Consider the following 25,765-nt stretch of genomic DNA (forward strand, 5'->3'; position numbering starts at 1 on the left):
ATAAGTAACAGATATTTCTATGATTCATTAAATTACTTTTTTGAATGGAGTTTATACTATGGTGAGACATTTATTCTGACATAGTTGCTCCCTTTTATATAGGATACATTAGCTGCAGTCCTGTTTGAGTAAGAAAGATGACAGTAATTTTCCTTTTTTATACTATTAATGCTGATTTAAGTGCAGTTTCTAATTTGGATTAAAAGTCACTATCTTGCCTTTTTCTTTTTCCCAGATTGAAAGAATCGATGAACTTTTTGCTGTTGGAGGTCCCCGACACCTCATGTTTTACTATCAAGATGTGGAGGTAGCAGAAACAGGTATTTGAATTTGATGTGACATAACCCAGAAATGTGTCATTAGATTCATCTGAGGGTAGCTTGAAGAAGAAAGCCACTGTGAGAACAGACCTGTTTCACCTTGCTGGCAGGAGGGAGGTGTGTGTGTGGGTCGATGTGGGAAACCCTTAGTGTGTTGGGTGTGGCCCTGTGGAAGAAGTTGTGTGTCCTCAAGGATAGAGGACAGATTACAGTTGGTATTTAGCCTGGTTGTTCTAACTTCATTGGAGATGTTTTCTTTTCCTTCTCAGGCTGTGCTGGCAGTAAAGATAATAAAGTAGATTATGTTCGACTTCCTTTTCTTATATTCTAGTTCATTCTGTGTATTATGTTCTAGAAGTTATAATGGGTACCTGTTTCTCATGTATATAGACATTATTTTTTTTTACATAGAAATTGCCAGTATGTATAACATCCCTTTTTAGTTAAATATCACATTGTATTTATTTTCTACTGACTTTGCTTTAAATAAGTAATATTGGACGACAGGTTTCATCATCCTCACTTACGAAAAGTTTGCAAATCTTTCTATGGATTCAACTGGGATAGTCTATTCTCCTTTTAAGTGGATTAATGTAATATTAAAGGCCTAACCGGGAACGTAAGTGAATATATGAATAAATGCATTATTTAATATATTAAAATATTACATACATCCTTTTTACTACCCATTTGAAAAAAGGGAAAATAGTTATTGCTCTTGGCATATAGTAAGACTATACTTCTTTGTTTAAAAACTGAAGAAATTATGCATACAAATTTGAACTGGCATTTTCTCAAAGCTGTCAATTTGGTATTTTGTGCTTAGAAAGCTTATTACATTTTGAGTGAAAAATCAAGAGATAGAAGTTTCGGTTTCTACAGCAGATTGCAAAACATAAGCTCAAATGAAAGATCAAGTTTATCCATGAATGGAGCACTGGATGAAACTGGCCTTCTGTGTAAATTTTACTTGGAGCCAGAAGTGTTTGTAGGACACAAACATAAAAGCAAGTTTAACCTTTACATCTTCTCCCTCGTGATAGTCCTTCTTCTGAACTTGGATTAGAAGGCTGGCAGTCCCATGACTTTCCTGGATATTCTTAGATTACAAAAACTTCTATGGTCATTTAAAATTACTAACACAACCTCAACTCAAAAAGAAAAACTGTCCCATTGATGGAAAGTGAAATCTTCTTCCTTCCTCACCCCTGAGCCCCCCATTCCTCTGAAGGTTGAAGTTCTCAGTGGGAGAAGAGGAGGACTATGTGCTCTTCTTTTCACCTTCCTCTTCCACCCCTTGTCCACAGCAGCTTAACCAAAGTGTCTGACTGTGTGAGGCCAGAGGCAAGGTAGAGATAAAAGGGAAGCAGGGTGGGAAAGTTTTTGCTGGACTGCCACTGTTGTGAGCTGACTGACCTTGCACTCTTACCTTGCTCTTGTGGGCCTGGTGGTGGGTTCTCCCGAGGTGACCACTGGGAACACTGGCTGTGCATCCCATGGCAATGGGCTGTCCTGATGATGACCTCTGAAACTTGGTAGTGTTAGCACCAGGAGCAATCACTGTGTCCCATCCTCCCTCAGGTGCTCCTTTTGAGTAGGATTTAAGGTGGCTCCAGTCTGGCTCTTTTTAGCAGGGCCCCCACTGGGTTCCTAGGTCCCTGCCCTCCGTGGATGTGTTGTTAGCTCCCAGCACAGTCCACTTTCTCTCTATCTGCCTTATTGTACACTGTGTTTAGACTTCTTATCTGGGTCAGGTGTCATATCCCAGTCATTTTGTTCCTAAACTCCAGGAGACATAAACCAGGCTCTTTAGGTGGCTGGGTTGAAGACCTTGTTTTTTGACTGGCATGACTGTCCTGATTTTAGCACCGAAAGTCCTGCAGCCCAGGAACCCCTCCCTCCTTTGCATAGGATGATATGGTTTGGCTCTGGGTCCCCACCCAAATCTCATCTTGAATTGTAACTCCCACAATTCCCATGTGTTGTGCTATGAACCTGGTGGGAGGTAATTGAATTATGGGGTTGGGTATTTCCTGCGCTGTTCTGGTGATAGTGAATGAGTCTCATGAGATCTGATGGATTGTTAAGGGAAACGTGTTTAGCTTGGGTCTTATTCTCTCTTTGCCTGCTGCCATTTGTGTAAGACAGGACTTGCTTCTCCTTGCCTTCTACCATGATTGTGAGGCTTCCCAAGCCACATGGACCTGTAAGTCCAATTAAACCTCTTTCTTTTGTAAATTGCCCAGTCTTAGGTCTGTCTCTATTAGCAGCATGAAAACAGACTAATACATAGCATAACTGTCTTCACAAAATCCTTCCTTAGTCTACATGCTCTTGACCCTTTTGCATTCTGATGAGGGCCCGGGAGGAGATGTCTAATCAGTTCTAGGAAAAGCGCTTTGAAATTTCTGCTGATTTTTTTTTCTTTGAAACTCTGTTTTCTGATGTCTATCATGCCTTGGTGCCTCAGTTGAAACTTGTTGCCTAACATCTTATTACTCATGAGACCCAGGTGATATTAGCCAGGAGTGGGATGCAATTTTGAATGAGGGGGAGATTGATCTTCTGGCTACCTTTAATGACGGTTCACTGTCAAAGCCCCAGTCCAGGTTTCTAGCTTAGCACCATGGGAGGAAGATCCCTGAGGGAGGATTATTCCAAGAGGTTTTAATCCCAGGATTATAGGATTCAACTTCTGGTCTACTTCTCTTCCCAAAGTACACCATTAGCACCATCCTCCCACCCCAGTAATCCAGATTGAGTTACCTGTCTGAAGATCCAAACATTTCTTGGGCAGGTAAGAACACAATGGACTAGCTCACAGTATATTCTGTGTACTTAAATGTTCTACATGCTTGGATAATCAAAGATGAATGTTCCATACTGATAATAATGCTTACTTATGTGTAAGCATTATTATTCTTATGTGCTTTTCTAAGGGCTTTAGATGTATTAACTCAGTTGATTTTCACAACAATTTCAGATGCTAAGTTCTAGTATTATTCTCACTTTTAAAATGAGAAGATGAGAAAACAGAGGCACGGAAAGATTAAGTAACTTGGCAAGGTCACATGGCTGGGAAGCACAGCCTGAGATTGAAGTTCTGGGAGTCTGACTGTATAGCCCACACTTCATCATCAAGTGGTCCTACCTCTACAAGACCCTGATACCAGCAGTATTTGAAAGATAACTGGTTATGCTGACTATGACAGAGAATGGACAGCATGGGGAAGTGAGGGTTCTGAGTTTTATAGTCAGAGCTGGTTTTTGACCTTGGCTCTGCCACCAAGGTCACCAAGTGGTGCCACCAAGTTTGGCTGTTTAACTTGGAACATGTCACAGCTCTCTCAAGAGGTTTTTTTTTTTTTTTTTTTTTTTTTTTGAGGCTGAGTTTTGCTCTGTTGCCCAGCCTGGAGTGCAGTGGTGTGATCTCGGCCCACTGCAACTTCTGCCTCCCGGGTTCAAGCGATTCTCCTGCCTCAGCCGCCCTGGTAGCTGGGATTACAGGTCCGCACCACCACGGTAGGCTAATTTTTGTATTTTTAGTAGAGACAGAGTTTCATCACATTGACCAAGCTGGTCTTGAACTCCTGACCTTAGGCAATCTGCCCACCTTGGCCTCCCAAAGTGCTGGGATTACAGGTGTGAGCCACTGCGCCCAGCTGAGTTGTGTTTTCATAACGGTATGTAGCAAAGGGCCTGGGACACAGTACATGCCAGTAGATACTTTGTCTTTCTTCCCTCTTTTCACTGCCTGTGAAACAACAATTTTGAAGTGAATCTATGATCTGGAATCATACAGATTCTTTGAGATGCCTATAGGGCTCATGCTAGAGATTGTTCAAGAGGTGGACCAACCTAAGGCACACGGACAAGTCAACAATGGCAATATTTTAACAGGGAAACTTCTTTCCAAAGGCAACCATGTGGACTGTAAGAAGCATTTGTGATACTAAAATTATTTTGCTTTTGTAGGACAGCTTGGCTCTCTAGGAGGGGTAAATCTTGTTTCTGGAAAGATTAAAAAACCTAAGGTGTTCGTGACTGAGGGAAAAGATGTGGCCCTTACTGGGGCATGTGTGTTCTTCATCAGGACCGACCCTTCTAAAGCCATCACCCCTGACAACATCCACCGGGTAAGGGGCAAGAGCCGTTGTTTACTCTGAATTACTAAAAATCATACAACTTGCACACAAATATTCCTCCGGTAAAGACAGCCATTGTATTCACTACAGTATCTAAAACTCCTTTCAGAGAAGTATTTTTAAAAAATTTAAAGCAAGAAATTAAGAGGACGTTCCCTTTAAATCTTTTGAGTAAGAGGACTTAATATTTGATTTATTAACACAAATCGATACAACCTTCTGAGTGTGTGGAATATAGGGATTCATGAGCCCCACAGTTGGGCACCAGAATATAGGGAACCAGCCCTACATCACCCATGGGTACCCCGAGTTCAGTGGGACAAAGGAATCAGAAAAAGACAGATCAAGAGAGAAGGTGGGACCCGGGGACCATCACTTTATTACTTTGGAGGAGACAGTGAAGATCCCGAGCTCTGATCATCCACACTATTTATTGATTACAATCACTTTGATCTGTAGGGTAGGGGTGGAGTGATGGTGGAGTGAATCAGTGAGCCGGAACTGGTGTGTCATTCTAAGGATTGATAACAGTGGTGTTTTGGGAGTTTCACAAAATAAGAACACGTGGCTATCTTTAGCTTATTATCTATGTACAGCTGATGGAATGCGGGCCTTACAAGGACCCTACAAGTCTGGCTATGTCATAGTGCTATGAAGGGGTTTTACGTCCTTGAGCACAATGTTTATGGTTACAGAACCTAGGTCGCCCGGTACCGGAACATGAGGCATGGAGAGGCCTTCCTCCTCAGAGGCCTCCTACGGCCTTCTGCAGTTTGTTGTTCCTTGTTTATATGTTACTCATAACCAATTTATGTAGGCACTCTGTAAGTCCTTTCTCCTTTGCTGTTTTTCTGAGCATGTATAACAGTGAGGACTTTCTTTTTCTAAAGAATTCCCCATGCATAATTTACTTAGTGGTGAATTTTATACATTTAAGATAAGATTTCTGAGAGTAGATATGTAACTTTTTTTTTTTTTTTTGCATAAAGTAAAGTGTGTCTGTACAAGTTTTTCCTGTCCCTCTGATGGGTGCACTATCTTCTTGGAGCATATGAATTGGTAAACATCTGGCATTCTATTTATTGCATGCTTTTATTTTGATGATTACAATTTAGGATAGTGTAAAGCTTATTTCTTTTTTCCTTTCTTTTTTTTTTTTTGTTTTTTGTTTTTTGTTTTTTGAGATGGATCTCTCTCTGCCCAGGCTGCAGTGCAGTGGCATGATCTTGGCTCACTGCAGACTCTGCCTCCTGGGTTCAAGCAATTCTCTGCCTCAGTTTCCTGAGTGGCTGGGATTATAGGTGCCCACCATCATGCCTGGCTAATTTTTATATTTTTAGTAGACATGGGGTTTCACCATCTTGGCCAGGCTGATCTTGAACTCCTGGCCTCGTGATCTACCGCCTTGGCCTCCCAAAGTGCTGGGATTACAGGTGTGAGCCATTGTGCCCAGCCTGTCTCTTATTTCTTAACCAGGATGTCAAACTAATAATTTTCTTTTTTTCTGAGACAGGGTCTTGCTCTGTTGCCCAGGTTGGAATGCAGTGGTGCCTCTCGGCTCACTGCAGCCTCTGCCTCCTGGGTTCAAGTGATTCTTGTGCCTCAGCCTCCCAAGTAGAGGGGATTACAGGTGCCTGCCACCATGCCCAATTAAATTTTGTATTTTTAGTAGAGACTGAGTTTAACTGTGTTGCCCAGGCTGGTCTTGAATTCCTGATCTCAAATGATCCACCTGCCTCGGCCGCCCAAAGTGCTGGGATTACAGGTGTGAGCCACCACGCCTGGCCCAAACTAATAATTTTCTGGGTATTTGGTAAAGTGACAACATTTAGAAATGACTTAGTAGCTGTGTGGCATTTGAGGATCATATGTACAGTAAAGGATCTCCTGCTTGTTTTCCAGGAGGTGAGCTTTAACATGTTAGATGCTGCAGATGGAGGCCTGCTCAACAGTGTAAGGCGTTTGCTGTCGGACATCTTCATTCCTGCTCTCAGAGCCACGAGCCATGGCTGGGGCGAGCTTGAGGGCCTGCAGGACACAGCTCATGTCCGGCAGGAGTTCCTGAGCTCCCTGGAAGGCTTTGTGAATGTCCTTTTGGGTGCACAGGAGAGTTTGAAGGAGAAGGTAAGGATGAATAAGCTGTTCCTTTACAAATGATCAGGTGGTCAACAAGTACAGTATGTGTGTGATGCGTCTCTTAGACGGTCTTAGTTCCTCGTGCTGCAGTTTTTCAAAAAATGTTGCAGGCAATTTTTTTTTAGACGCATATCTTTTAATAATACTCTCCAATATTTTGAATATGGAAGAGATTTTATACAGTAATTTCTATGGTAAAGATCACTTCCATGATTTTTAGAAGTTAAAAAAAAGAGAGAGAATGTCCATAATGCACCACATAAATTACAGTAACTTCCCTTGGCATTTATCCTACATTCTTTTTTTTTTTATTGCATTTTAGGTTTTGGGGTACATGTGAAGAACATGCAAGATTGTTGCATAGGTACACACGTGACAGTGTGATTTGCTGCCTTCCTCCCCATCACCTATATCCTTCATTTCTCCCCATGCCATCCCCCCCAACTCCCCACCCCCCACTGTCCCTCCCCGATTTCCCCCCAACAGACCCCAGTGTGTAGTGCTTACCTCCCTGTGTCCATGCGTTCTCATTGTTCAACACCCACCTATGAGTGAGAACATGCAGGGTTTGATTTTCTGCTCTTGTGTCAGTTTGCTGAAAATGATGATTTCCAGGTTCAGCCATGTCCCTACAAAGGACACGAACTCATCATTTTTGATGGATGCATAATATTCCGTGGTGTATATGTACCACATTTTCCCTGTCCAGTCTATCATCGATGGGCATTTGGGTTGGTTCCAGGTCTTTGTTATTGTAAACAGTGCGTTGCAGGCAATTTTATTGCTCCTTCAAGATGTGGTGGTGATTAGATTCAAGTTTCCACAGTTTGTAATAATCATCCCATTCAGGGGTTCCATAAAAATGTTGGCAATGATGCAGGACTTTACTCAGTTAGATGAGTGACTCCAAAGGCAAGAGTCCGAAATGCTTGTGGCAGTGCTGTGCATCCTAGAATGAAAGGAATTTGGAACTGAAGTGTGTGTGTGGGGGTGGATGAGGGTGGCAGAAGGGATCCTGAAGGGGCAGAAGAAGGAAAGAGAAATTGATATGTTTGGAGAGAGCAAGTTGGATCCTGTGGCTCAGCCAATGATCAAAAGGCCTTTAAGAATAATTCTGGCAGATGTGAGATTTAGCTGCTGTATACTTTGTGCTGTTTATAAGTCTGGGTTTGTGATTACTTGGGGCAGCGTTTGATGGATGCAGGCATGTTTGTGTGTGTGTGTGTGTGTGTGTGTGTGTGTGTGAAACAGATAGAACGAGAGAGAGAGAGAGAGAGATAAGGGAATAAGATGACAGAGCCCAGATTGGGAATGTAGGGGGAGGTAGGAAAATGGGTCCCATGGTAATGATGACAGTGTAACACTCTGCCCTCCTCTCCCAGGAGTGCTGATCCTGCTGGGATTGGGGAGGGGGCATTATGCTTTCCAAGGGGTATGGAATGGGGGAGTTAAGCAACTTTTATTCAGGCAGACACAGGATGATTAGCTGGATGACTCCAGCTAATGCCCGAGTTATTTTTGTGATTAACTGTGATGGAGGCCAGACCAAAATGCAGGTTGGACAAAATGAAAAGGTTGGCATTTTGTCTAAAAAAGCAATATTTTTTTTTTATATGGTTCCACTTCATATTGCAACAAAAGTCTTAACAAAATGGGATGAGTGCCCAGGTGGGAGGAGGCATTCTTTCTGAGTGGCAGAGGGCAGCGGGCTTTTGGTTGAATTGTGAGGTTGTGTAGGATCACAGAGAAGTGTTGGGAGGTCCCGGCAGTCTGGGGCCAATGTGGACAAAGGCACGTGGGAGTGGAGAGGAGGCATGTGCTACCTGACAGGCTTCCCAGAGCACTGTCAGAGTGCAGCAAAGTGAAAAATACAGGGCCCAAAGTCTGTGTGTTTTATAAAAGCATCATCTTATTATTTAATTTTCATTCTGATTAGGTGAACCTTCGAAAATGTGGCATACTTGAACTGAAAACCCTAAAGGAACCTATGGACTACTTGACTCTAGCAAATAACCCTGAGACTTTGGAAAAAATAGAGGATTGTATGAAAGTATGGATCAAACAGACAGAACAGGTAATTTTGAGAAACCAAATGTCAATTTCAGGTGCCAAGTAACTGAACTAGACAATGGAAGAAGGTGTATTATCATGTGACATTCCATTTGCTAAAGAGTTTTACTATAAATCCTTAAGGAGGTGAGAGGTCCAATGTGGTTTTCATTTAGTATTATGAATTAAGAAGAGGTAATGACTTTGTATACTTAGATCACTTGAAGGCTGCACTTTGCAAGTTTCTTTTCCTTGAGGTCTAATTTACTTTGGAGAGAACCGCTGTAGAAGCATGAGGAGTTTTCTATTTCAGCATGTCCTCCGAAAGGGAGCTGGAGACTTAACATTAAAACAAATTCAGAAAAGTCCTAAATGAAGGAATGAAGGTGGACATTACATTAAAAAGTAAGCAAAATTAAAATCCACTAGCCTAAACCATGCAATTTAATAAGGTTATGTTACTCCAAGGTGATAGAGTAAATGAATAGCGAAGAAAAATTCTTGAGGTCAAGGCCTTCAGAAACTCATTACAGCTCATTAAATAGGTAGTTTTCGATTACAGATTGGGTGACTGTAGTTAACAACAGTATACTGTATATTTCAAAATAGTAGGTTGGTGCAAAAAGTAATTGTGGTTTTTGCCATTACTTTCAAGGGCAAATTATTTTTGCACCAATCTAATACTTAGAAGAGAGGACTTGAAGTGTTACCCACACATAGAAACGGTAAGTAATCAAGGTGATCAGATCCCAAATACTCTGATCTGATCATGACACATTCTATACATATAATAAATACTCACATGTACCCCATAAATATGTAAAATACATATCCTTAAAAGAAAAAAATACAAATCAAAAATCTCAAAATAACCCCCAAATATAAACTATTTTCAAACAAGGGAGACATAAGCGGTTTTCAGTGAAAACAAGTCAAATAAATTTTTTTGGCATTTAAAAATGGATACATGCTAAGTTAGTAAAAGATGGTTGCTGGAAGCATGGAATACACATATATCATGATCCAGATAGGATAATTGATTTCCTTATTTGTTTTGCTTGTGTATAATTTTAGTATCTCCAGCCCCACACAATGGTTCATGTTTTCCTGTGCATCTGCAGGTTCTTGCTGAAAACAATCAGCTGCGGAAGGAAGCAGATGACGTTGGGCCACGAGCAGAGCTGGAGTACTGGAAGAAAAGGCTCTCCAAGTTTAACTACCTCTTGGAACAACTGAAAAGTCCTGATGTGAAGGCCGTGCTGGCAGTGCTTGCAGCGGCCAAGTCAAAACTGCTGAAGGTCATCAGCCATTTCATTTTTCCTTATGAAATGGGAAGGAGAATTCTCTATGCATATTTACAAGTCATAGAGTGATTAGGGACAAAAACGTGTTATGATACCTTTATGAAAAACATTTAAAATTACATAATATTTCCCTCATATAACTTTGGAGGCAAAGTTATATAACAAAATGAATTAAAGGCATTTTGTTAGCTGGTCTACATGTATGTATATGTGTTATTAGAGGGCATTGCATGTAATTAAGACAGAGCATGATAGCATGTGTGTGTGTATATATATATATATATATATATATATATGTACACACATATATATGTATATATAGATAATGTTTTCAGACCAGCCAGAAATAATAATAATGAAAACTCACCTTATTCATGTTTATTTTTTAGCCCTTGTATATTAGTTTTATATAGTAAAACAAACAACCACCATTAGCAGCTTAAAACAGCCAATATTTTAATCTCACAGTCTATGGGCCAGGAACCTGGGTACAGCTTAGCTGGGTGCCTCTGACTCCAGGTATCTCATAAGGTTGCAGCTGTGATGTGGGTTCATCTTAAGACTCAACTTGGGGAAGATCTGCTTCCGAGTTCACTCAACTGGATGTTGCTGGATTCAGTTTCTTGCTGGCTGTTGGTTGGAGACTTCCTTCAGTTCCTTCCCACATGGGCCTCTCCATAGAGCAGCTTAGAATACAGCAGCTGGCATCCCTTAAAGGGAGCAAGTGAGAGAGGCAAGAGAGCACCCAACCTAGAAGCCACAGTCTTTAAGTAAACTAGTTCTTGAAGTGACATCCCATCACTTTCGTCATATTCTCCTTACTGGAAGCAAGTCACTAGATTCAGCCTACAATCAAGGAGCGGGGATGAATACACGAGCTTGAATACAGGGAGTCTGTGGTCATCGGGGACGATCACAGAGGCTGCCTAACTCACCTGGCATTAATGTTGGAAAGACTATTTGTTAACTATTTGCATGGGTGTTATTAGCTATTTGCATGTTTTGATACATGCAAATAATCTAAGTAAGCAATAATACTTTGTTGCTATAAATGTGCTATAGATTTACTTTATATTATTCTCAAAAGAAATAGCAGAGGTGAACCTTGCTATATAGTTCAGAAGTATTATCAGTCGGACTTCCGTGAAGTCAGTGGAACGTTTTGACGTGCTAAATAATTTCCTTTTACTTCTCTCACTGTTAGATTATCTTTTTATTTCTAAGTTACTAGCTCATAGCATAGTTCTGGCATACAGTTGGCAGATAATAAATATTTACTACATTAGTGAATAAATGTATAGGGATATAGGAAGGGAGTTCAGGTTAGAATGGCAGAAAGACAGAAAATATGGGAGTGAGGTACCAAATGGGTCTGGTAACCAGTGGAGGGGAAAAGGTGTGAGTTAAAAAGGTAGGTGCTGCCTTCTTGGTACCCTGTGACAGTCATGGCATAGCTTTTATATGAGAAGCCCTGGAAGAGATGCTTTAAAAAATTTAGTCAAAACTTTTAAATTGCTTTCCAGCATAGCAATATCTCTCACCCCTCTGGATTCAGTTTTATGTGAGATGCACAGAAAGTCTGGCCTAATGGATTTGTGGTGACTCTTAGCGGTTGTTATGTTGGAATTTCCTCTATTAATAATTGCATTAAAATTGCTTTTCCATATTGTGCTTAGACTTGGCGGGAGACAGATATTCGAATCACTGATGCAACTAACGAAGCAAAGGACAATGTGAAATACTTGTATACACTGGAAAAATGTTGTGACCCTTTGTACAGCAGTGATCCAGTGAGTTAAGGATTTCTATTCTTTTAATCTATAGACAACCCTTTTTTCACTAGCTGAATTGAATATTGAATTTTGGTTCATCGATATTACAGTCCATTGGAAAGGTCTTAGAAACTTTTTATTTCCAAGAAAATTATGCACACACACACACACACACACACACACACACAGATATCTGTATTTCTATATCTAACTCTAAACAATCTATCTACTATTTATTGACGATATGTATGAGGTGTTATATTTTAAAACATTTATTGCATGTTACATTTTCCATTAAATATTGCAAAGGACATTCTGAACTATATACCCCGAAGAACTATGGGAAAAGTTATTAACTGGTGATTGATCTTTTAGCTTTAGGAAATGCCTGCTTTTACTTATTACAACATTAACTGTTATTAACAGTTCCTCATTAATAACAGTTAACAGTTAACTCGATGTTGCTTGTCATTAACAGCAGGTCAGTATTTCTTTAATTGAAATAACATTTGATTAACCGTATATGACTAAAATCATAAAAGTACTATTAAATATATTATTTTCATGTAAAGCATTAGATAATATTTTTAAATGTTTAATGGAACTATCTTAAACTTTATTTTAATGCTAGTGGAATGGTTAGTCTATTAGAATTTTGCTGAATTTGATGATTTTTTTTTCTGAAAACTTTGATGGTGTCTTTCAGCTGTCCATGATGGATGCTATTCCTACACTAATAAATGCAATTAAAATGATCTATAGTATCTCTCATTATTATAACACCTCTGAGAAGATCACATCTCTGTTTGTAAAGGTAAGTGTGTGATGTAGAGTTCATGGTCATTTATATTTCTTTGCCAATGATCAATTTTTTGATAATTAAAAATTACCACATTGGCCCAGTTCTATATGTATGTATCTTAACCATTTTAAAAAGGCTTAGGCTATCAATAGAGATAGAATTAAATTTATGTCAGAGGCTGACTCTAGCAAATCATAAAGCATTATTTCCCATATTTTATTATTTATATAATACAAATGAAAAAAGATTACTTTTGGAATTTCTTTTCCTATGTGGTTTAGCACATCATGTATTCCTACTGGGTAAATTTTAATTAAGAAAAGCTATAGTTAACTGGCTGTCTCCTGTTTCATATTTCATATGCCACTGTTCCAAATTTATTTGATGCCACAGTTGTTTACTTGGTGTTATTAGAACAGTAATCATTGCAATAAAAGCCATTTGCAATGTTCTAGTAATCTATAAAACAATTATAATGATTCTGCCAAAACACATAACGATGCTTAAACCTTATGTCCTAACTCGTAAGTGTTTATGGTAAGCATTGTCAGTATTCTCATTTTGAATGGTCTCTAAGGAGTAAATGACTTTTTAATTATCAAGGCAAAAATCTTAAATGTTGTATTAAAATAGAAGAATTTTTGACTCATCAAGACTTGCATTCTGAATACTAACACAGTAGGAGGCACAATTCTTCCTGGGAATAGGGACATCCAGCCTTAAGAGCTCAATGGGAAACTGCTCTCATGTAGGTAGTTGAGGTAAAAAAAAAAGGAGGGTTGGCTGCAAGATTCCCTCCCAACTTCTGTATACTTTAAAATTATACGTTAGGGTTGGGGGAGTATTCCCTGTGTAAATGAGACCCAAAAGTAAATTTGTGTTATTAATTTAGGTTTTATGCATATTATTTGCAAAATTTGGTCTAGCATAAAATAATTAAACCACCATTTATCTAATTATAAAAAAAACCTTTCATTATGGAAATGTTGAAGTGAGTACAAAAGAAGAGAGAAATGTATACTGGAATGTCATGTACATGTCACTTAGATTCAGCAAATATCCACACATGGCTGATCTTGATTCGCCCATACCCCCACCCCTTGCACTGTAAATCCTGGTATCATATCATTCCATGCATGTAGCATGGTCATTTAATTTTCTTTGTGTGTTATTCAAAAAATTAATAAATGAATGAAATGTTAGTGGTTTTGTACATTAGCTTTCCTTCTCTCTGTGGCCTTCTCCTTGTGACATTTCCATTGCTGAGCATGGTCACATGGAAAGATCAGGGTTGACAGTACTTTAAATGGTGCTAAGAAACTGTGAGTTAGATATTATAAAACTCATCAGTTTTTAGGTAGGGAAATGAATCCTTTCTTGGTTGGTTAAGACAATTCATCCTGCATAAACAAGGTGGCCCAAATTGTCGATTTTCCATGGTGCTTCCAACTCTGTGATTTCACAAACAATTTTGACAATATCAGAGGGTCATTGGTTGATTATAATTGTGATGGAAAAAAATAAGTCCAAGTTCAAGTTAGAAGACTGTGAGTTCTGAGAAGCAGAAGCGTTAAGGACCTTCTAGTCCAGTGTACAATCCATGGCTGTTTTGTGTACTTAACATCATTTTATTGAAAAATCCCAGGTGACAAATCAGATTATATCTTCATGTAAAGCCTATATTACCAATAATGGAACTGCTTCCATCTGGAACCAGCCACAGGATGTTGTTGTAGAAAAGATATTATCTGCGATTAAACTGAAACAGGTAATGGTCAGTTTAGTATTTAGATGTTCTGTTATTTTTATCTTATTTTTGCTGCTGAGACCATCTGAAATCATTTTATTATTATTATATTATTGGTTGCTAAAAAGAACAGTGATTCTTAACTATTAAGAAAATTGAATGTTACTTAACTTTCCCAGAAAATTTATTCGGTTATTTTTTTTTACCCTCCTTGGGAGCCTACTATGTCCTGTTACCACATTAAGTACTAGAGATACAAAGATAACTTATATGAGGTAGTTTTTCTTAAGCATCTTAAAGATGAATGGAGAGAGAGAGTCATAGAAGGATGCTATTACCAAAACCGTGCGACCAAGATGGGAAAACCACACCTTTGAGTTGTGTCATGAGCAATCAGATTAGAATCTAGAATTGCTTCATTCGAAGAGGTGAAAAGATGATTTTCCAGGCTGATGAGTGAGTACACGCAAAGGCATGAAACTATAAAAAAGGCTTGCAATTCCATCCTAATTTTCCTGTCGCTTTCGCTTAAGAAAATAAAGTTGATACTTCTATGATTCCCTTTGTTGTATATTTTTCTTGTGATTTTAAGGAATACCAGCACTGCTTTCACAAGACAAAACAAAAGCTTAAACAAGATCCAAATGCAAAGCAGTTTGATTTTAGTGAGATGTATATTTTTGGAAAATTTGAAACTTTTCACCGACGCCTTGCCAAGATAATAGACATCTTTACAATCCTCAGGACGTATTCAGTCCTGCAAGATTCTACAATTGAGGGGCTGGAAGACATAGTCACTAAATACCAGGTATTGTACTTTAAAGCTATATTTTCTACCATAATCGACAACTAAACTTCAATATTTTATGCAAATAACAGTGTTGAGAATGATTCAAATCATCAGTTTGTAATGTAATATAAATAACCTCATGTCCTTTAACAATAAGGAAATTAGATTTATTTTGAGAATTGTGTAATGGTGGTAATATGTTCTTTTCAGGTGTGTGGTTATAAGAATGACTTCCCAATAGCCTAAAATTAATCACCATTAAAAAAGCATTTTCATTAGTAGTACAAGGAAAATGCTTAAATGTAACTTATTATTTTATTTATTTATGCAAGAAATATTTAATGAAGAGTACACTGTGTCAGACACTAGTTGACACCAGGCATTGCATGACACTAAATTATTTCTGCATTTAAGTATTTTATTTGGACACATATTAAAAAATATAAAGGACCTGATTTTATTCTAGATCAGACTCCCCTGATTATTTTGATTTTTAACTGCTTTATCTTGTGATGGTATCTGTGTGACTAACTTTAGTTTTGAAAGTAGGCATGATGACCTAATAACATCTTGAAGATTTTAGAAACACGATTTATAAACAATTTGCTTTAAATTCTTAATGTAGACATAGTCAATTTTTTTTCTTTTTTGGGGAACAGTGACACTAAATCTTAAAATTTTGGTACTTGAATTTGAAAAGGATCATATAATTAACCACTGCTTACTAATTTTTTTAAAATTGTACTTTAAGTTCTGGGATACATATGCAGAACATACAGTTGCAGGTTTGTTACATAGGAATACATGTGCCATGGTGGTTGGCTGCATCCTTCACCCTGTCATCTACATTAGGCATTTCTCATAATGCTGTCTCTCCCCTAATCCCCACCCACCGACAGTCCCCAGTATGTGATGTTCCCCTCCCTGTGTCCATGTGTTCTCATTGTTCAACTCTCACTTATAAGTGAGAACATGTGGTGTTTCGTTTTCTGTTCTTGTGTTAGTTTGTTGAGAATGATGGCTTCCAGCTTCATCCATGTCCCTGCAAAGGACATGAACTCATCTTTTTCTTTATGGCTGCATAGTCTTCCATGGTGTATATGTACCACATTTTCTTTATCCAGTCTAACATCGATGGGCATTTGGGTTGGTTCCAAGTCTTTGCTATTTACACATTAATTTTTGTACTCTAACAGTTTAGCCTAACATAAGGAATCTTTTTCATTGAGTATACCAAGTTTTGGGAGAGAAAAAGAAAAAGACCTTTATTTAGCAGGAAACCTTTAAAGTTTTTTGCCACATAATAGGTGTGCAAAAAATATCTATCAAGAAAATAATTAAGTAGATTGAACTTGAGTAGTTGGTGTAAAGGTCACAATCATTTTCTATTTAACTTAATAATCTTAAGTGACCATTAAATCCAGTCATAGAGCAGGATTTTCTCAAATCCCCAAATCTTTAAAATTGCTACATTAAAATGTGGTAATGTAGCTTTTCCATACTTCTTTTAGACATTTTATTATTATTATTTTTTATTGTATTTTAAGCTCTAGGGTACATGTGCTCATCCTGCAGGATTGTTGCCTAGGTACACATATGCCATGGTGGTTTGCTGTCTCCATCCCCCTGTTGCCCACATCAGACATTTCTCCTGGTGTTATCCCTCCCCAACTCCCCACCCCCTCTGTTCCTCCCCTCCCCTGGCCCCCCACCTCCTAATCTACCCCAGTGTGAGATGTTTCCCTCCCTGTGCCCATGTGTTCTCATTGTTCATCACCCGCCTGTGAGTGAAAATATGCGGTATTTGGTTTTCTGTTCTCGTGTCAGTTTGCTGAGAATGCTGGTTTCCAGATTCATCCCTGTCCCTACAAATATAATACTATATGTGTGTGTGTGTATTTAAATACACACACACACATATATATACATATACATACATATATACATATGTATATATGTATACACACATATGTACATATGTATATATGTATACACACATATGTACATATGTATATATGTATACACACACATAGAGTGTCATATAAAATGTCTAAAGGAAGCATGGAAAAGCTACTTCTATATGTATATATATATATGTGTGTATATATACATACACACTTTTGATTCTTTTGATTTTAAGAAATATCAGCACTGTAAATCCTAGGCATTGTATCATTCCATGCGTATATATATATTTTGTGTGCGCATATTTTATATAATATTTCATGCACACACATACATATATATAATGTTACATAAAAACATATATATACACACACAGTTTCTAAATAGAACTAATTTTGTAGTTATGCTGCATGAACGAGTAAGTTGTTTTATCTAGTAAACTTGATTCAAAAAGTTATGCCATTTATACACTTTTGTCTATTGAGAGATTTGATGTTTAAATGGAAGTGACTTTGAAGAGGAGATCATAGAAGAAGGGGGCCCAATATTCTTCATAAAAATTATATGCCTCTGTCAACAATGTGGGCACTTGAGTTTGAGAATAGCTTAGTGCCTGGTTAAGAAGAATCACAGAGTATTATAGTTCATTACTCAAAGCAAACAAGGCTTCCGATCATAGTATTTTCAAGGAGATGAACTTCCTAGTTTGTACTTTTCTAGTCACAGGCTGCAGCTTTGCAGGACAGTAGAAAGCAATTAATTCTAGAGGGGTTTTAAGTGGTGGATTCTGGTTTGACATTTTTAAGAGATTTGCGGCTTGGAAGATAGTAACTTGTCTGTAGATATAACATAATTATTTTCTTCCTATATTGTTTGTGTTCTGTGAAAGCCTTATTTATTTTCTGAGAAGATTTAAACTTTTCAACAAAATATTTTAGTAAATTCTTCTCTGGGCTTTAAAAAAGTATTTTACATACGGTTAACAATAAACTTTTAGTGAACAAAAAAACCTTTCCCAATTTTCAGATGTGGTTTTTATTTTATTTTTTCAAAAATACATAAAACATAAAAATCCTTTCCAAGTGATTTCTTTGAATGCAGTATGGCTGCTTTATACTGCCTATAAAATAATAAGTGTGAAACAATGTGAGTAAAAAAATAAACCTTCCTTTAAATGGATTTTTTTGGCAATTGTTGTATAGGCTGTACATTTAAGGGTCTTACTTAGTTAGGTAATATAAGAATATTGAAATGTTATCTAATTTATCTCATAATATTTCAGGGCATTGTGGCAACCATAAAGAAAAAGGAATATAATTTCTTAGACCAGCGGAAAATGGATTTTGACCAAGATTGTGAAGAGTTTTGCAAGCAGACTAGTGACCTTCATGTAGGTTGTATAATAAAATTCCTGTTGACAGTCATGTGTTTATTTTTTCCTTTCTGTATAATGCTGTTAATCATTACCCATTCAGAAGGCAGAGGTGTCTTCATCATGGAGGTGACCGATAGCAACCTCAGCCTGTGTTTTGTGATTTCAGATGAATAATTGAAGGCTGTTTTTCATGGATTAAAGGGTCATAAATATAGCTTTGGCTAATGATGTGGATCAGACTTCTACACGTCTTCCATTGAAGTTCTTAGAAAGTTAACTTTCACCTTCTGTTGAACATTGCGGTGTGATTAGAATATAGACACTTATTTCCACTTGTCACTGTGTAGCAATGATTATGACCAGAGGCGGCTCAGGCAAATGGTCAGCAATGTCTGGCAGATTCCAAGGCAGGCCTGCCACTGGCCTTAGAAATGGTGGGACCGCTCAACACCCGGACGTCTTCTTGGTCTTGCAACCCCTTCCTCTTTTCCTTCTTTCCCTGCTCACTGTAGACCAGCCGTCATGCCTTGCAGCTCATATGAGCAGTTTATGGCATCAGTAGCTACTGAGACTGTTTCACAGGACCAGGCAGGCTCCAGATTCCTGGGGAAGGGGTTGGGCTTGCCAGTTCTGGTGAGGTGCCTGGTCCTGCACCTCTCTACTGTGAGATCTTGTGCTAGACACCGGCGGGGTAGGATCCACTGGGTCATTGGGAATGCTGATTATCAGGAAAGGGGAGTCAGAGAGGGTAAGATGGGGAGACACCGGACAAGTATCTACCATAATGAATATGTGGACATTTTTTCATTCCAGTGAGGTGCAAATGTATATCTTTCTGACTAAAAGAGGAACATAGGCACTCTATTTCTTTCCCAGAGTTTTTGGTTTGCATTAAATTTATGTACTTCAAAGTAAAAGGAGCTCTGAGACACTTTGGAGGAATGAGTTCAGTGATAGAATGAGTTGTAAACGAAGCTAGCTAATCCTATGTGTCAGGCGCTGTTCTAAGCACCTGGTATGTGCTAATCCACTTAATAATCACAATAATCCTATAAAGTGGGTGCTCTTGTTCTGCTCATTTTGCAGAGGGGGAATCTGGGACACAGTGAGGTGAAGTGGCTTGCTCAAAGTCACAGACATAACAAGGGGTGGAACCTAGGTGTTCTGGCTTTAGAATTCAGCTTTTTAAATTGTGCCATGCAGCAGAAGGAAAGGGAGAATGCCTGTAATAATTTAAGCAATGACTTCTTTTGGGGGCAGATTCAGACGTAAGGACAGTGGATCTTGGTCTCTTTTTGTTAGAAATTGATGGATAATGGCAGATTCTGATGTTCACCTGTGTTTCCCAGCAGTGTTTGACCACATGGTACTGATGTAACTGACACGTGGAACATAGATGGTGAGCACCTTGAATGCAGGGATTATGTTTTATTCCCATATATTAATAAGAACATGTAGATTTATTTAAATGAAACAAACATTTGGTATACAGCAATTATGTATAGGCTTCTATGCTGTAGGTTATGATTATAGAAATGAATCAAGTAGATTTGCTCTCGCAGCTCATAGTGAGATAGGAGGCAGGCAGTGAAATGATTAAAACATAAGCACATATATAAGAACAGAGTAATGAATGTAGCATTAAAAAATGGCAGATGGGGCTAAAATGGCTAGTTATGAAAGAATACTATTCTGATATTATGCCAAAAAGTCAGGATTCAAAAATAAAGAGATATAGCTCAAGTCCCACAGAAGTGTATAGGGAGATCAGGTCTGCAAAACATTGCGTAGAATCCGATCTTGTGAACCTATGAAAAGATAATCTGATACTTCTGCTTGGCTGGGGTTAGGAAAGCTTCAGAGAGGAGGCTGTGCTTGATGCTGGAAAGATGTTTGTGTGGTTTTACTTTCCATGGTTTCAATTACCCATGATCAACTGTGGTCTCAAAATAGGTGAGTATAGTACAATAAGATGTTCTGAGAGAGAGAGAGAGGGCACATCACATAACTTTTATTACAGTATGTTGTTAAAATCGTGCTAGTTTTTTTTATTAATTATTGTTGCTAATCTCTTACTATGCCTATTTTGTAAATTAAACATTATGATGTTTGTATGTATGTATAGGGGAAAGCGTGGTCTATTTAGGGTTTGGTGCTATCTTTGGTTCAGTCACTCACTGGGGGTTTTGGAACATATTCCTGAGGATAAAAGGGGACTACTGTATTAGTTCCCTTTCTACTCAGCCTTCTTAAAATAAATTCAACACTATTATCTGTCTTGTCTTCCATCTAAAAATTGTTCACTTCTGACTTTTTTGCCTATGAGTTTTTCATTTACTTAGACTTCTTTATTCCTTTGTCCATTCTCTTTCTCTTAACTAATTGTTCTGTAGTCTCTCCTTTAAATACTCACCCACTCTCATGAATTCAGCCCTCGTCTTGATAAAGCTGTGGCAAAAATACTTACCTTCCCGTGACTCTGGATGGAGTGAGGGTGGTGATGAGTCCAGGAGTCTTGGAGAGACTCAGCAACTGTAGCATCTCAAGTGAAAGACTCCTGAGTGACTTGGATTAGGGTGATGTCTGTGGCTCCCCGTCAAAGGGATCAGAGCCTGGAATCCTCTCCAGATTTAGGGTTCATGCTGGTACTAACAGGTCAAAGAAGGCAGCGTGTTGGAACCAAGTGGGCTGTTGGAAGTCTAGAAGCATGCTGATTGCAGCAGATGGAGAAGGCACTGCTTAGTAAAGGATGGGTGTTGAGTGGCAAGCTGACTTAAAGGAAAACTGAGTAGGAGCTGAGACCCCAGAACTAATGGGAAGATAAGTGTGAAGATTCCCAGCCCCCACAGACTGTAAGAATGGACCGAGGCTCAGAACAAGAAAATTAATTCTAGGTCATACATGTTCACAGACAGTTCAGCCCAGGCCTTTGCAAAGCCATAGGGTAGAAAGGCAAGAAAAACCAGGTAACAGTGTTAGGGCCCAGTGGAGATTTGCTGGTGTCTGAAGGAGAGGGAGGCAGTGGAAGGGTTATAAATGTTTCGGTTTTGCATAATTTATACACAGAGATTTTTTATTTAGTGAAAACATTTAGATACTCATTTCGGTAGGCTAACTGTACTGTTTTTTTAATGCAGGAACATTTTTTCATCCTAAGATGTGGACGTAGCAGAAGAAATAATGTCACTTTAAAAATACATATACTTCCAGTAGAAGTAGCCAGAACTATTGAGGGCAAGGAAGTATTGTAATAGGCTTCCAGATCCTTCAGTTTTGGAGCTTTGTTGGATCGGGCAGCAGGTTTGCAGCTTACCCATCCCCTGCTCACCAATAGCTCTATCTCAGAATGAGATTAATCAAAGAGTTAAAATTGTTCTAAAAGCATTAAAGATGAAACATGTGTTGTAAAAAGAATGATTTAAAAATCCCTGTCATGAACCCCTCAAATATGTTTTCTAAAACCGTCTTTATGGGTTCTCCTGAGAACATTACACATCTTATACTATTATGTACTTTGACCCTCCTTCCAAAAAATTGCTCCAAAAGACTAAGCACAACTTATTCTTTGTGCATCCTAAGATTTAGTGCAGAGCTATAATTAAAATCCAAATTTAATTAAATAAAACATAGAAAAATTATTTCCTTATTTTATATTTCATGCTTCAAGGCAAAGTCAGCAACTTTTTTTCAACTTACCAGTCAGAAGTTTTAAGTCTTTGCCAACTTGAAGAGACATTAATTGATGTAGTGTTAAAATGAGGAGACCAGTTTGATATGCAATAAGAATTAGTACCTAAATGGATTTGATTTCAGATAATGTGAGGTCAGAAGTAACATATGGCAACCGGTTGGCAATATCCAGACCACCATTTTCTTTTTTTTTGAGACAGGGTCTTGCTCTGTCACCCAGGCTGGAGTGCAGTGGTAAGATCTTGGCTCACTGCCGCCTCGACCTGCTGGGCTTAAACGATCATCCCACCTCAGCCTCCTGAGTAGCTGAGACTACGGGTGCACACCACCATGCCCAGCTAAATTTTGTATTTTTTATAGAGACAGGATTTTGGCATGTTGCCTAGGCTGGTTTCAAACTTCTGGGCTCAAGGGATCTGCCCCTGTTGGCCTCCCAATGTGCTGAGATTGAAGGTGTGAGCCACTGTACCTGGCCTGCTATTTCTTAAAAGAGCAATGGTTGGATTATATACATATAATCCACACACACATATAATCCACATACATAGAATCCATATATATATATATAAAATCTGTTTGTCTATAATTTATATGTATAACATCTTTATATATTATTCAACACAAACACATATATAATTCACATTCATATTAAATCCATATATCTATAATTTAATGTAATATCTATATATAATCATATATAAATATATATGATCTATATCTCTATATATGATTTATATATGTACATATAAAAATAGCTGAGACTCTCTTTCCTTTAATTGCAAGTTTAAGCCATTTACATTGATTGTGGTTTCTAGTATAGTTAAAATTACTTCTATAATCTATTTTGAATTTTCAATGAGGTGAGCTTCTTTCTTTGACTTTTTCTGTTTTATATTTTGTTGATTAAATTTTGTTGTTCTCTTTATTCCTCTTCTACTTATATTTTTAATGTTGTATTTATGTTTTTAGTGGCTTTAGCATATATACCTGACTTTAAAAAGTTTAAAATTAATTGTTTTATCAGCCCACCTCTCATTCATGCAATGGTTATCTTGAATTTTAGTTTTATCTTTGCTGTTAGACTTTTTATACTTTTGTTACTAATAATTATTTAGATTTAGCAACATGTTTACAGATTGCTTTGCTTATTATTACATCTCATTAGTACTCTAATTGTATCTTTCTCTCTTTTTGGGTTCATTATCATTCTTTTTTTATTTTTTATTTTTTGAGATGGAGTTTCACTCTTGTTACCCAGGCTGGAGTGCAATGGCGCGATCTCAGCTCACCGCAACCTCTGCCTCCTGGGTTCAAGCAATTCTCCTGCCTCAGCCTCCCGAGTAGCTGGGACTACAGGTGTGCACCACCATGCCCAGCTAATTTTTGTATTTTTAGTAGAGATGGGGTTTCATCATGTTGACCAGGATGGTCTTGATCTCTTGACCTTGTGATCTACCCGCCTCGGCCTCCCAAAAGAAGTATATATTTTAGTTTTATTTTAATAAGAGTCTGTTAATGGCAAACTCTTCCAGTCTTTACCCCCAAATGCCTATAAAGTTGCCCTCCATCTTGAATATTAGTCTCGTTTTACGTGTGATTTTAGTTTGGATGTTATTTTCCTTCAGCAATCAGAAGACCTTTTTTCGTTAATTTTTGGCGCCTATTGTTTTGAATGAGGTATTTGTTATCAAATAGTCATTTCTTTCTAGATAATGTGATTTCCCCCTTTTGTGATTTTAATATTATTTTTCTCTTTTAATATTAATTTTTTTTGCTTGTAATATTGTTTTTCTCTTTACCTTTGGAAGCTCTATGTGACTTGTAGGTGTGGTTAAAAAATATTTCTCTTGTTCAGAGTTTGGTGTGCTTCCTCCATTTGAGGACTAAGTCTTTTTTTAACCGTGGAAAATACTCAGCCTTTATCATTTTAAATAACTTCTTCTTTCAGGATTTCCAATAGACAAGCCATATGTTACATCTTCTTTTTATATCTTCCATGTTTGTTAACATCTTTTTTTTTTTTTTTGTATTTTTCCATTTCTTTATTTCTCTGCTATACTTTGGGTGATTTTATTTGAGAACTGTCTTGCCGTTCATCATTTTTCTTTTCAGGTGTATATAATTTGCATCTATTATATTTTGAATTGTAATGATATTCCCCTGTATATGTGTAAGTTGTATTTTTAAATATCTGAGTGCTCTTATTTTATACTGTTCTGTTCTTTCTATGGTTTCTGTTTCTTCTTTACTCTTTAACAACTTTAAATATTTTTATTTCATAGTCTCCTTCAGACTGCTCTGTCATTTCTAGTACTTGGTTACTAATTATGTTTGTGCATTCTGCTCCTCCTCTCTCAAAGATCATTTTCTCATGGGGTTTTCAAAAACCTTTTGAGCTTCTTTAGAAGTTATGTATTTATTTTTTTTTTCCGGTAGGAATCTTTTGGCCCTTGCTTTTCAAAGTGTTTTTATAGAGTGGCTTTTCATGAATTCTGCTGGGGTCTTAGTGGTTTTACCTTCCCAGACGAGCTTTTATGTCAATGTCTTGGGTTATAGCCCTTTCATTTCATGTGTAGTTTAAACTTGGACCACTTATCTAGGTGTGGCACAGATGTGGGATTTCACTTCCTCTAGGGCAGGGGTCAGCAAACTATGGCCAAGAGCCGAAGAGTGCTTTGCCCATTTAATTGTACAGTGTCTGTGGGTGTTTGGCATTACAGTGGTAGAAGTGAGTAACTGTGGTGAGAAAGTATGAGAACTCTATTGTAGGGTGACTTTTTCCCACCTATTTAAGGGTTTGGGCAGATGTCAAGCCTCTTTGCAGCTTTCCCAACTTGTGACTCAATTCCCTTTGCATGTACTGGGCAGCGCTTCAAAGACCCCAGCTTTCCACAGGATCTGTTGAGAGTATTAGGATCCCATAGCTCTTCTCTCTATATTGTGATAAAGCCCTCATGCCACCCCCCAGGCTCTGTGTCTGGCCCAATACCTGTGGAAGCTGCTGTCGTGCCAGCTCCTGTGGCTGCTTTGGCTTTCAAGTCTCTCTTTGCTTCTGGCTTCTGGGCATTTATTTTTCTTTTACGCTCATTCAATTTTTCAGTTACATTTTCTTCCATATCATATGTGTTTGCACAGAATGGAAAGTTCCTTTATCTTGTTACTAAACAGGAAATTCTCAATTCTATTTTATTGTTCATCATCAGATTTTCTTCTGTTTTAGAATGAGTTGCAGAAGTTCATGGATATTACATTTGAAAAGATTCAAAACACAAATCAAGCTCTAAGAATGTTGAAGAAATTTGAAAGGTAAAAGTTTCAAGAAATTTTCTATTACCTAAAATTGGGATAGTTTAGCTTTTATTGTTGTTATTGCTATTATTATTATTTCTTATTCCAAAGGAAAGAAAAACCTCTCTTGACAATTTGAGGTCATAGTTTTTAAGTTTTTCAGAGGATTAATCCTCTTAAGGATGCAGGATTTATTTTATTTCTGGAAATAGAGAATACTCTTAGCTTTGAAGTACCTTGTGACTGCCTATAGTAATATTTCCTAATGTATAGGCAATTTGAAAAAAGTCTTTCCAAGTAAATAGTTTTGCCTACATTTTATGGATGAGTTTTATTTTTATTCTTTTAATATTCCACACAAATATCTCATTCTTTTTCATTAGCATTTGTTTTAAAATAAAAATTAATAAATGAGATTACAAGATTTTTTTTGTGTATTTTA

The 25,765-nt window shown here is 37.8% G+C and overlaps 1 protein-coding gene across 1 annotated transcript in view; it reads left to right on the forward strand.

The window, feature by feature from the left end:
- The window catches only part of DNAH5 (dynein axonemal heavy chain 5), a gene marked incomplete at its 3' end in the record, with an annotated part of 148,604 nt that overhangs the window by 16,987 nt on the left and 105,852 nt on the right, over nt 1–25,765 (forward strand). The window contains exons 3-13 of the mRNA XM_017524678.2: nt 236–320; nt 4,296–4,456; nt 6,368–6,589; nt 8,538–8,675; nt 9,772–9,948; nt 11,631–11,744; nt 12,433–12,540; nt 14,174–14,296; nt 14,868–15,083; nt 18,253–18,360; nt 25,256–25,341. Coding sequence (XP_017380167.2) covers nt 236–320; nt 4,296–4,456; nt 6,368–6,589; nt 8,538–8,675; nt 9,772–9,948; nt 11,631–11,744; nt 12,433–12,540; nt 14,174–14,296; nt 14,868–15,083; nt 18,253–18,360; nt 25,256–25,341 — 1,538 coding nt within the window. The remainder of the gene's footprint in view (nt 1–235; nt 321–4,295; nt 4,457–6,367; nt 6,590–8,537; nt 8,676–9,771; nt 9,949–11,630; nt 11,745–12,432; nt 12,541–14,173; nt 14,297–14,867; nt 15,084–18,252; nt 18,361–25,255; nt 25,342–25,765) is intronic.

This window comes from Cebus imitator, unplaced genomic scaffold (assembly GCF_001604975.1).
Source record: "Cebus imitator isolate Cc_AM_T3 unplaced genomic scaffold, Cebus_imitator-1.0 Scaffold35, whole genome shotgun sequence".
Classification (NCBI taxonomy): domain Eukaryota; kingdom Metazoa; phylum Chordata; class Mammalia; order Primates; family Cebidae; genus Cebus; species Cebus imitator.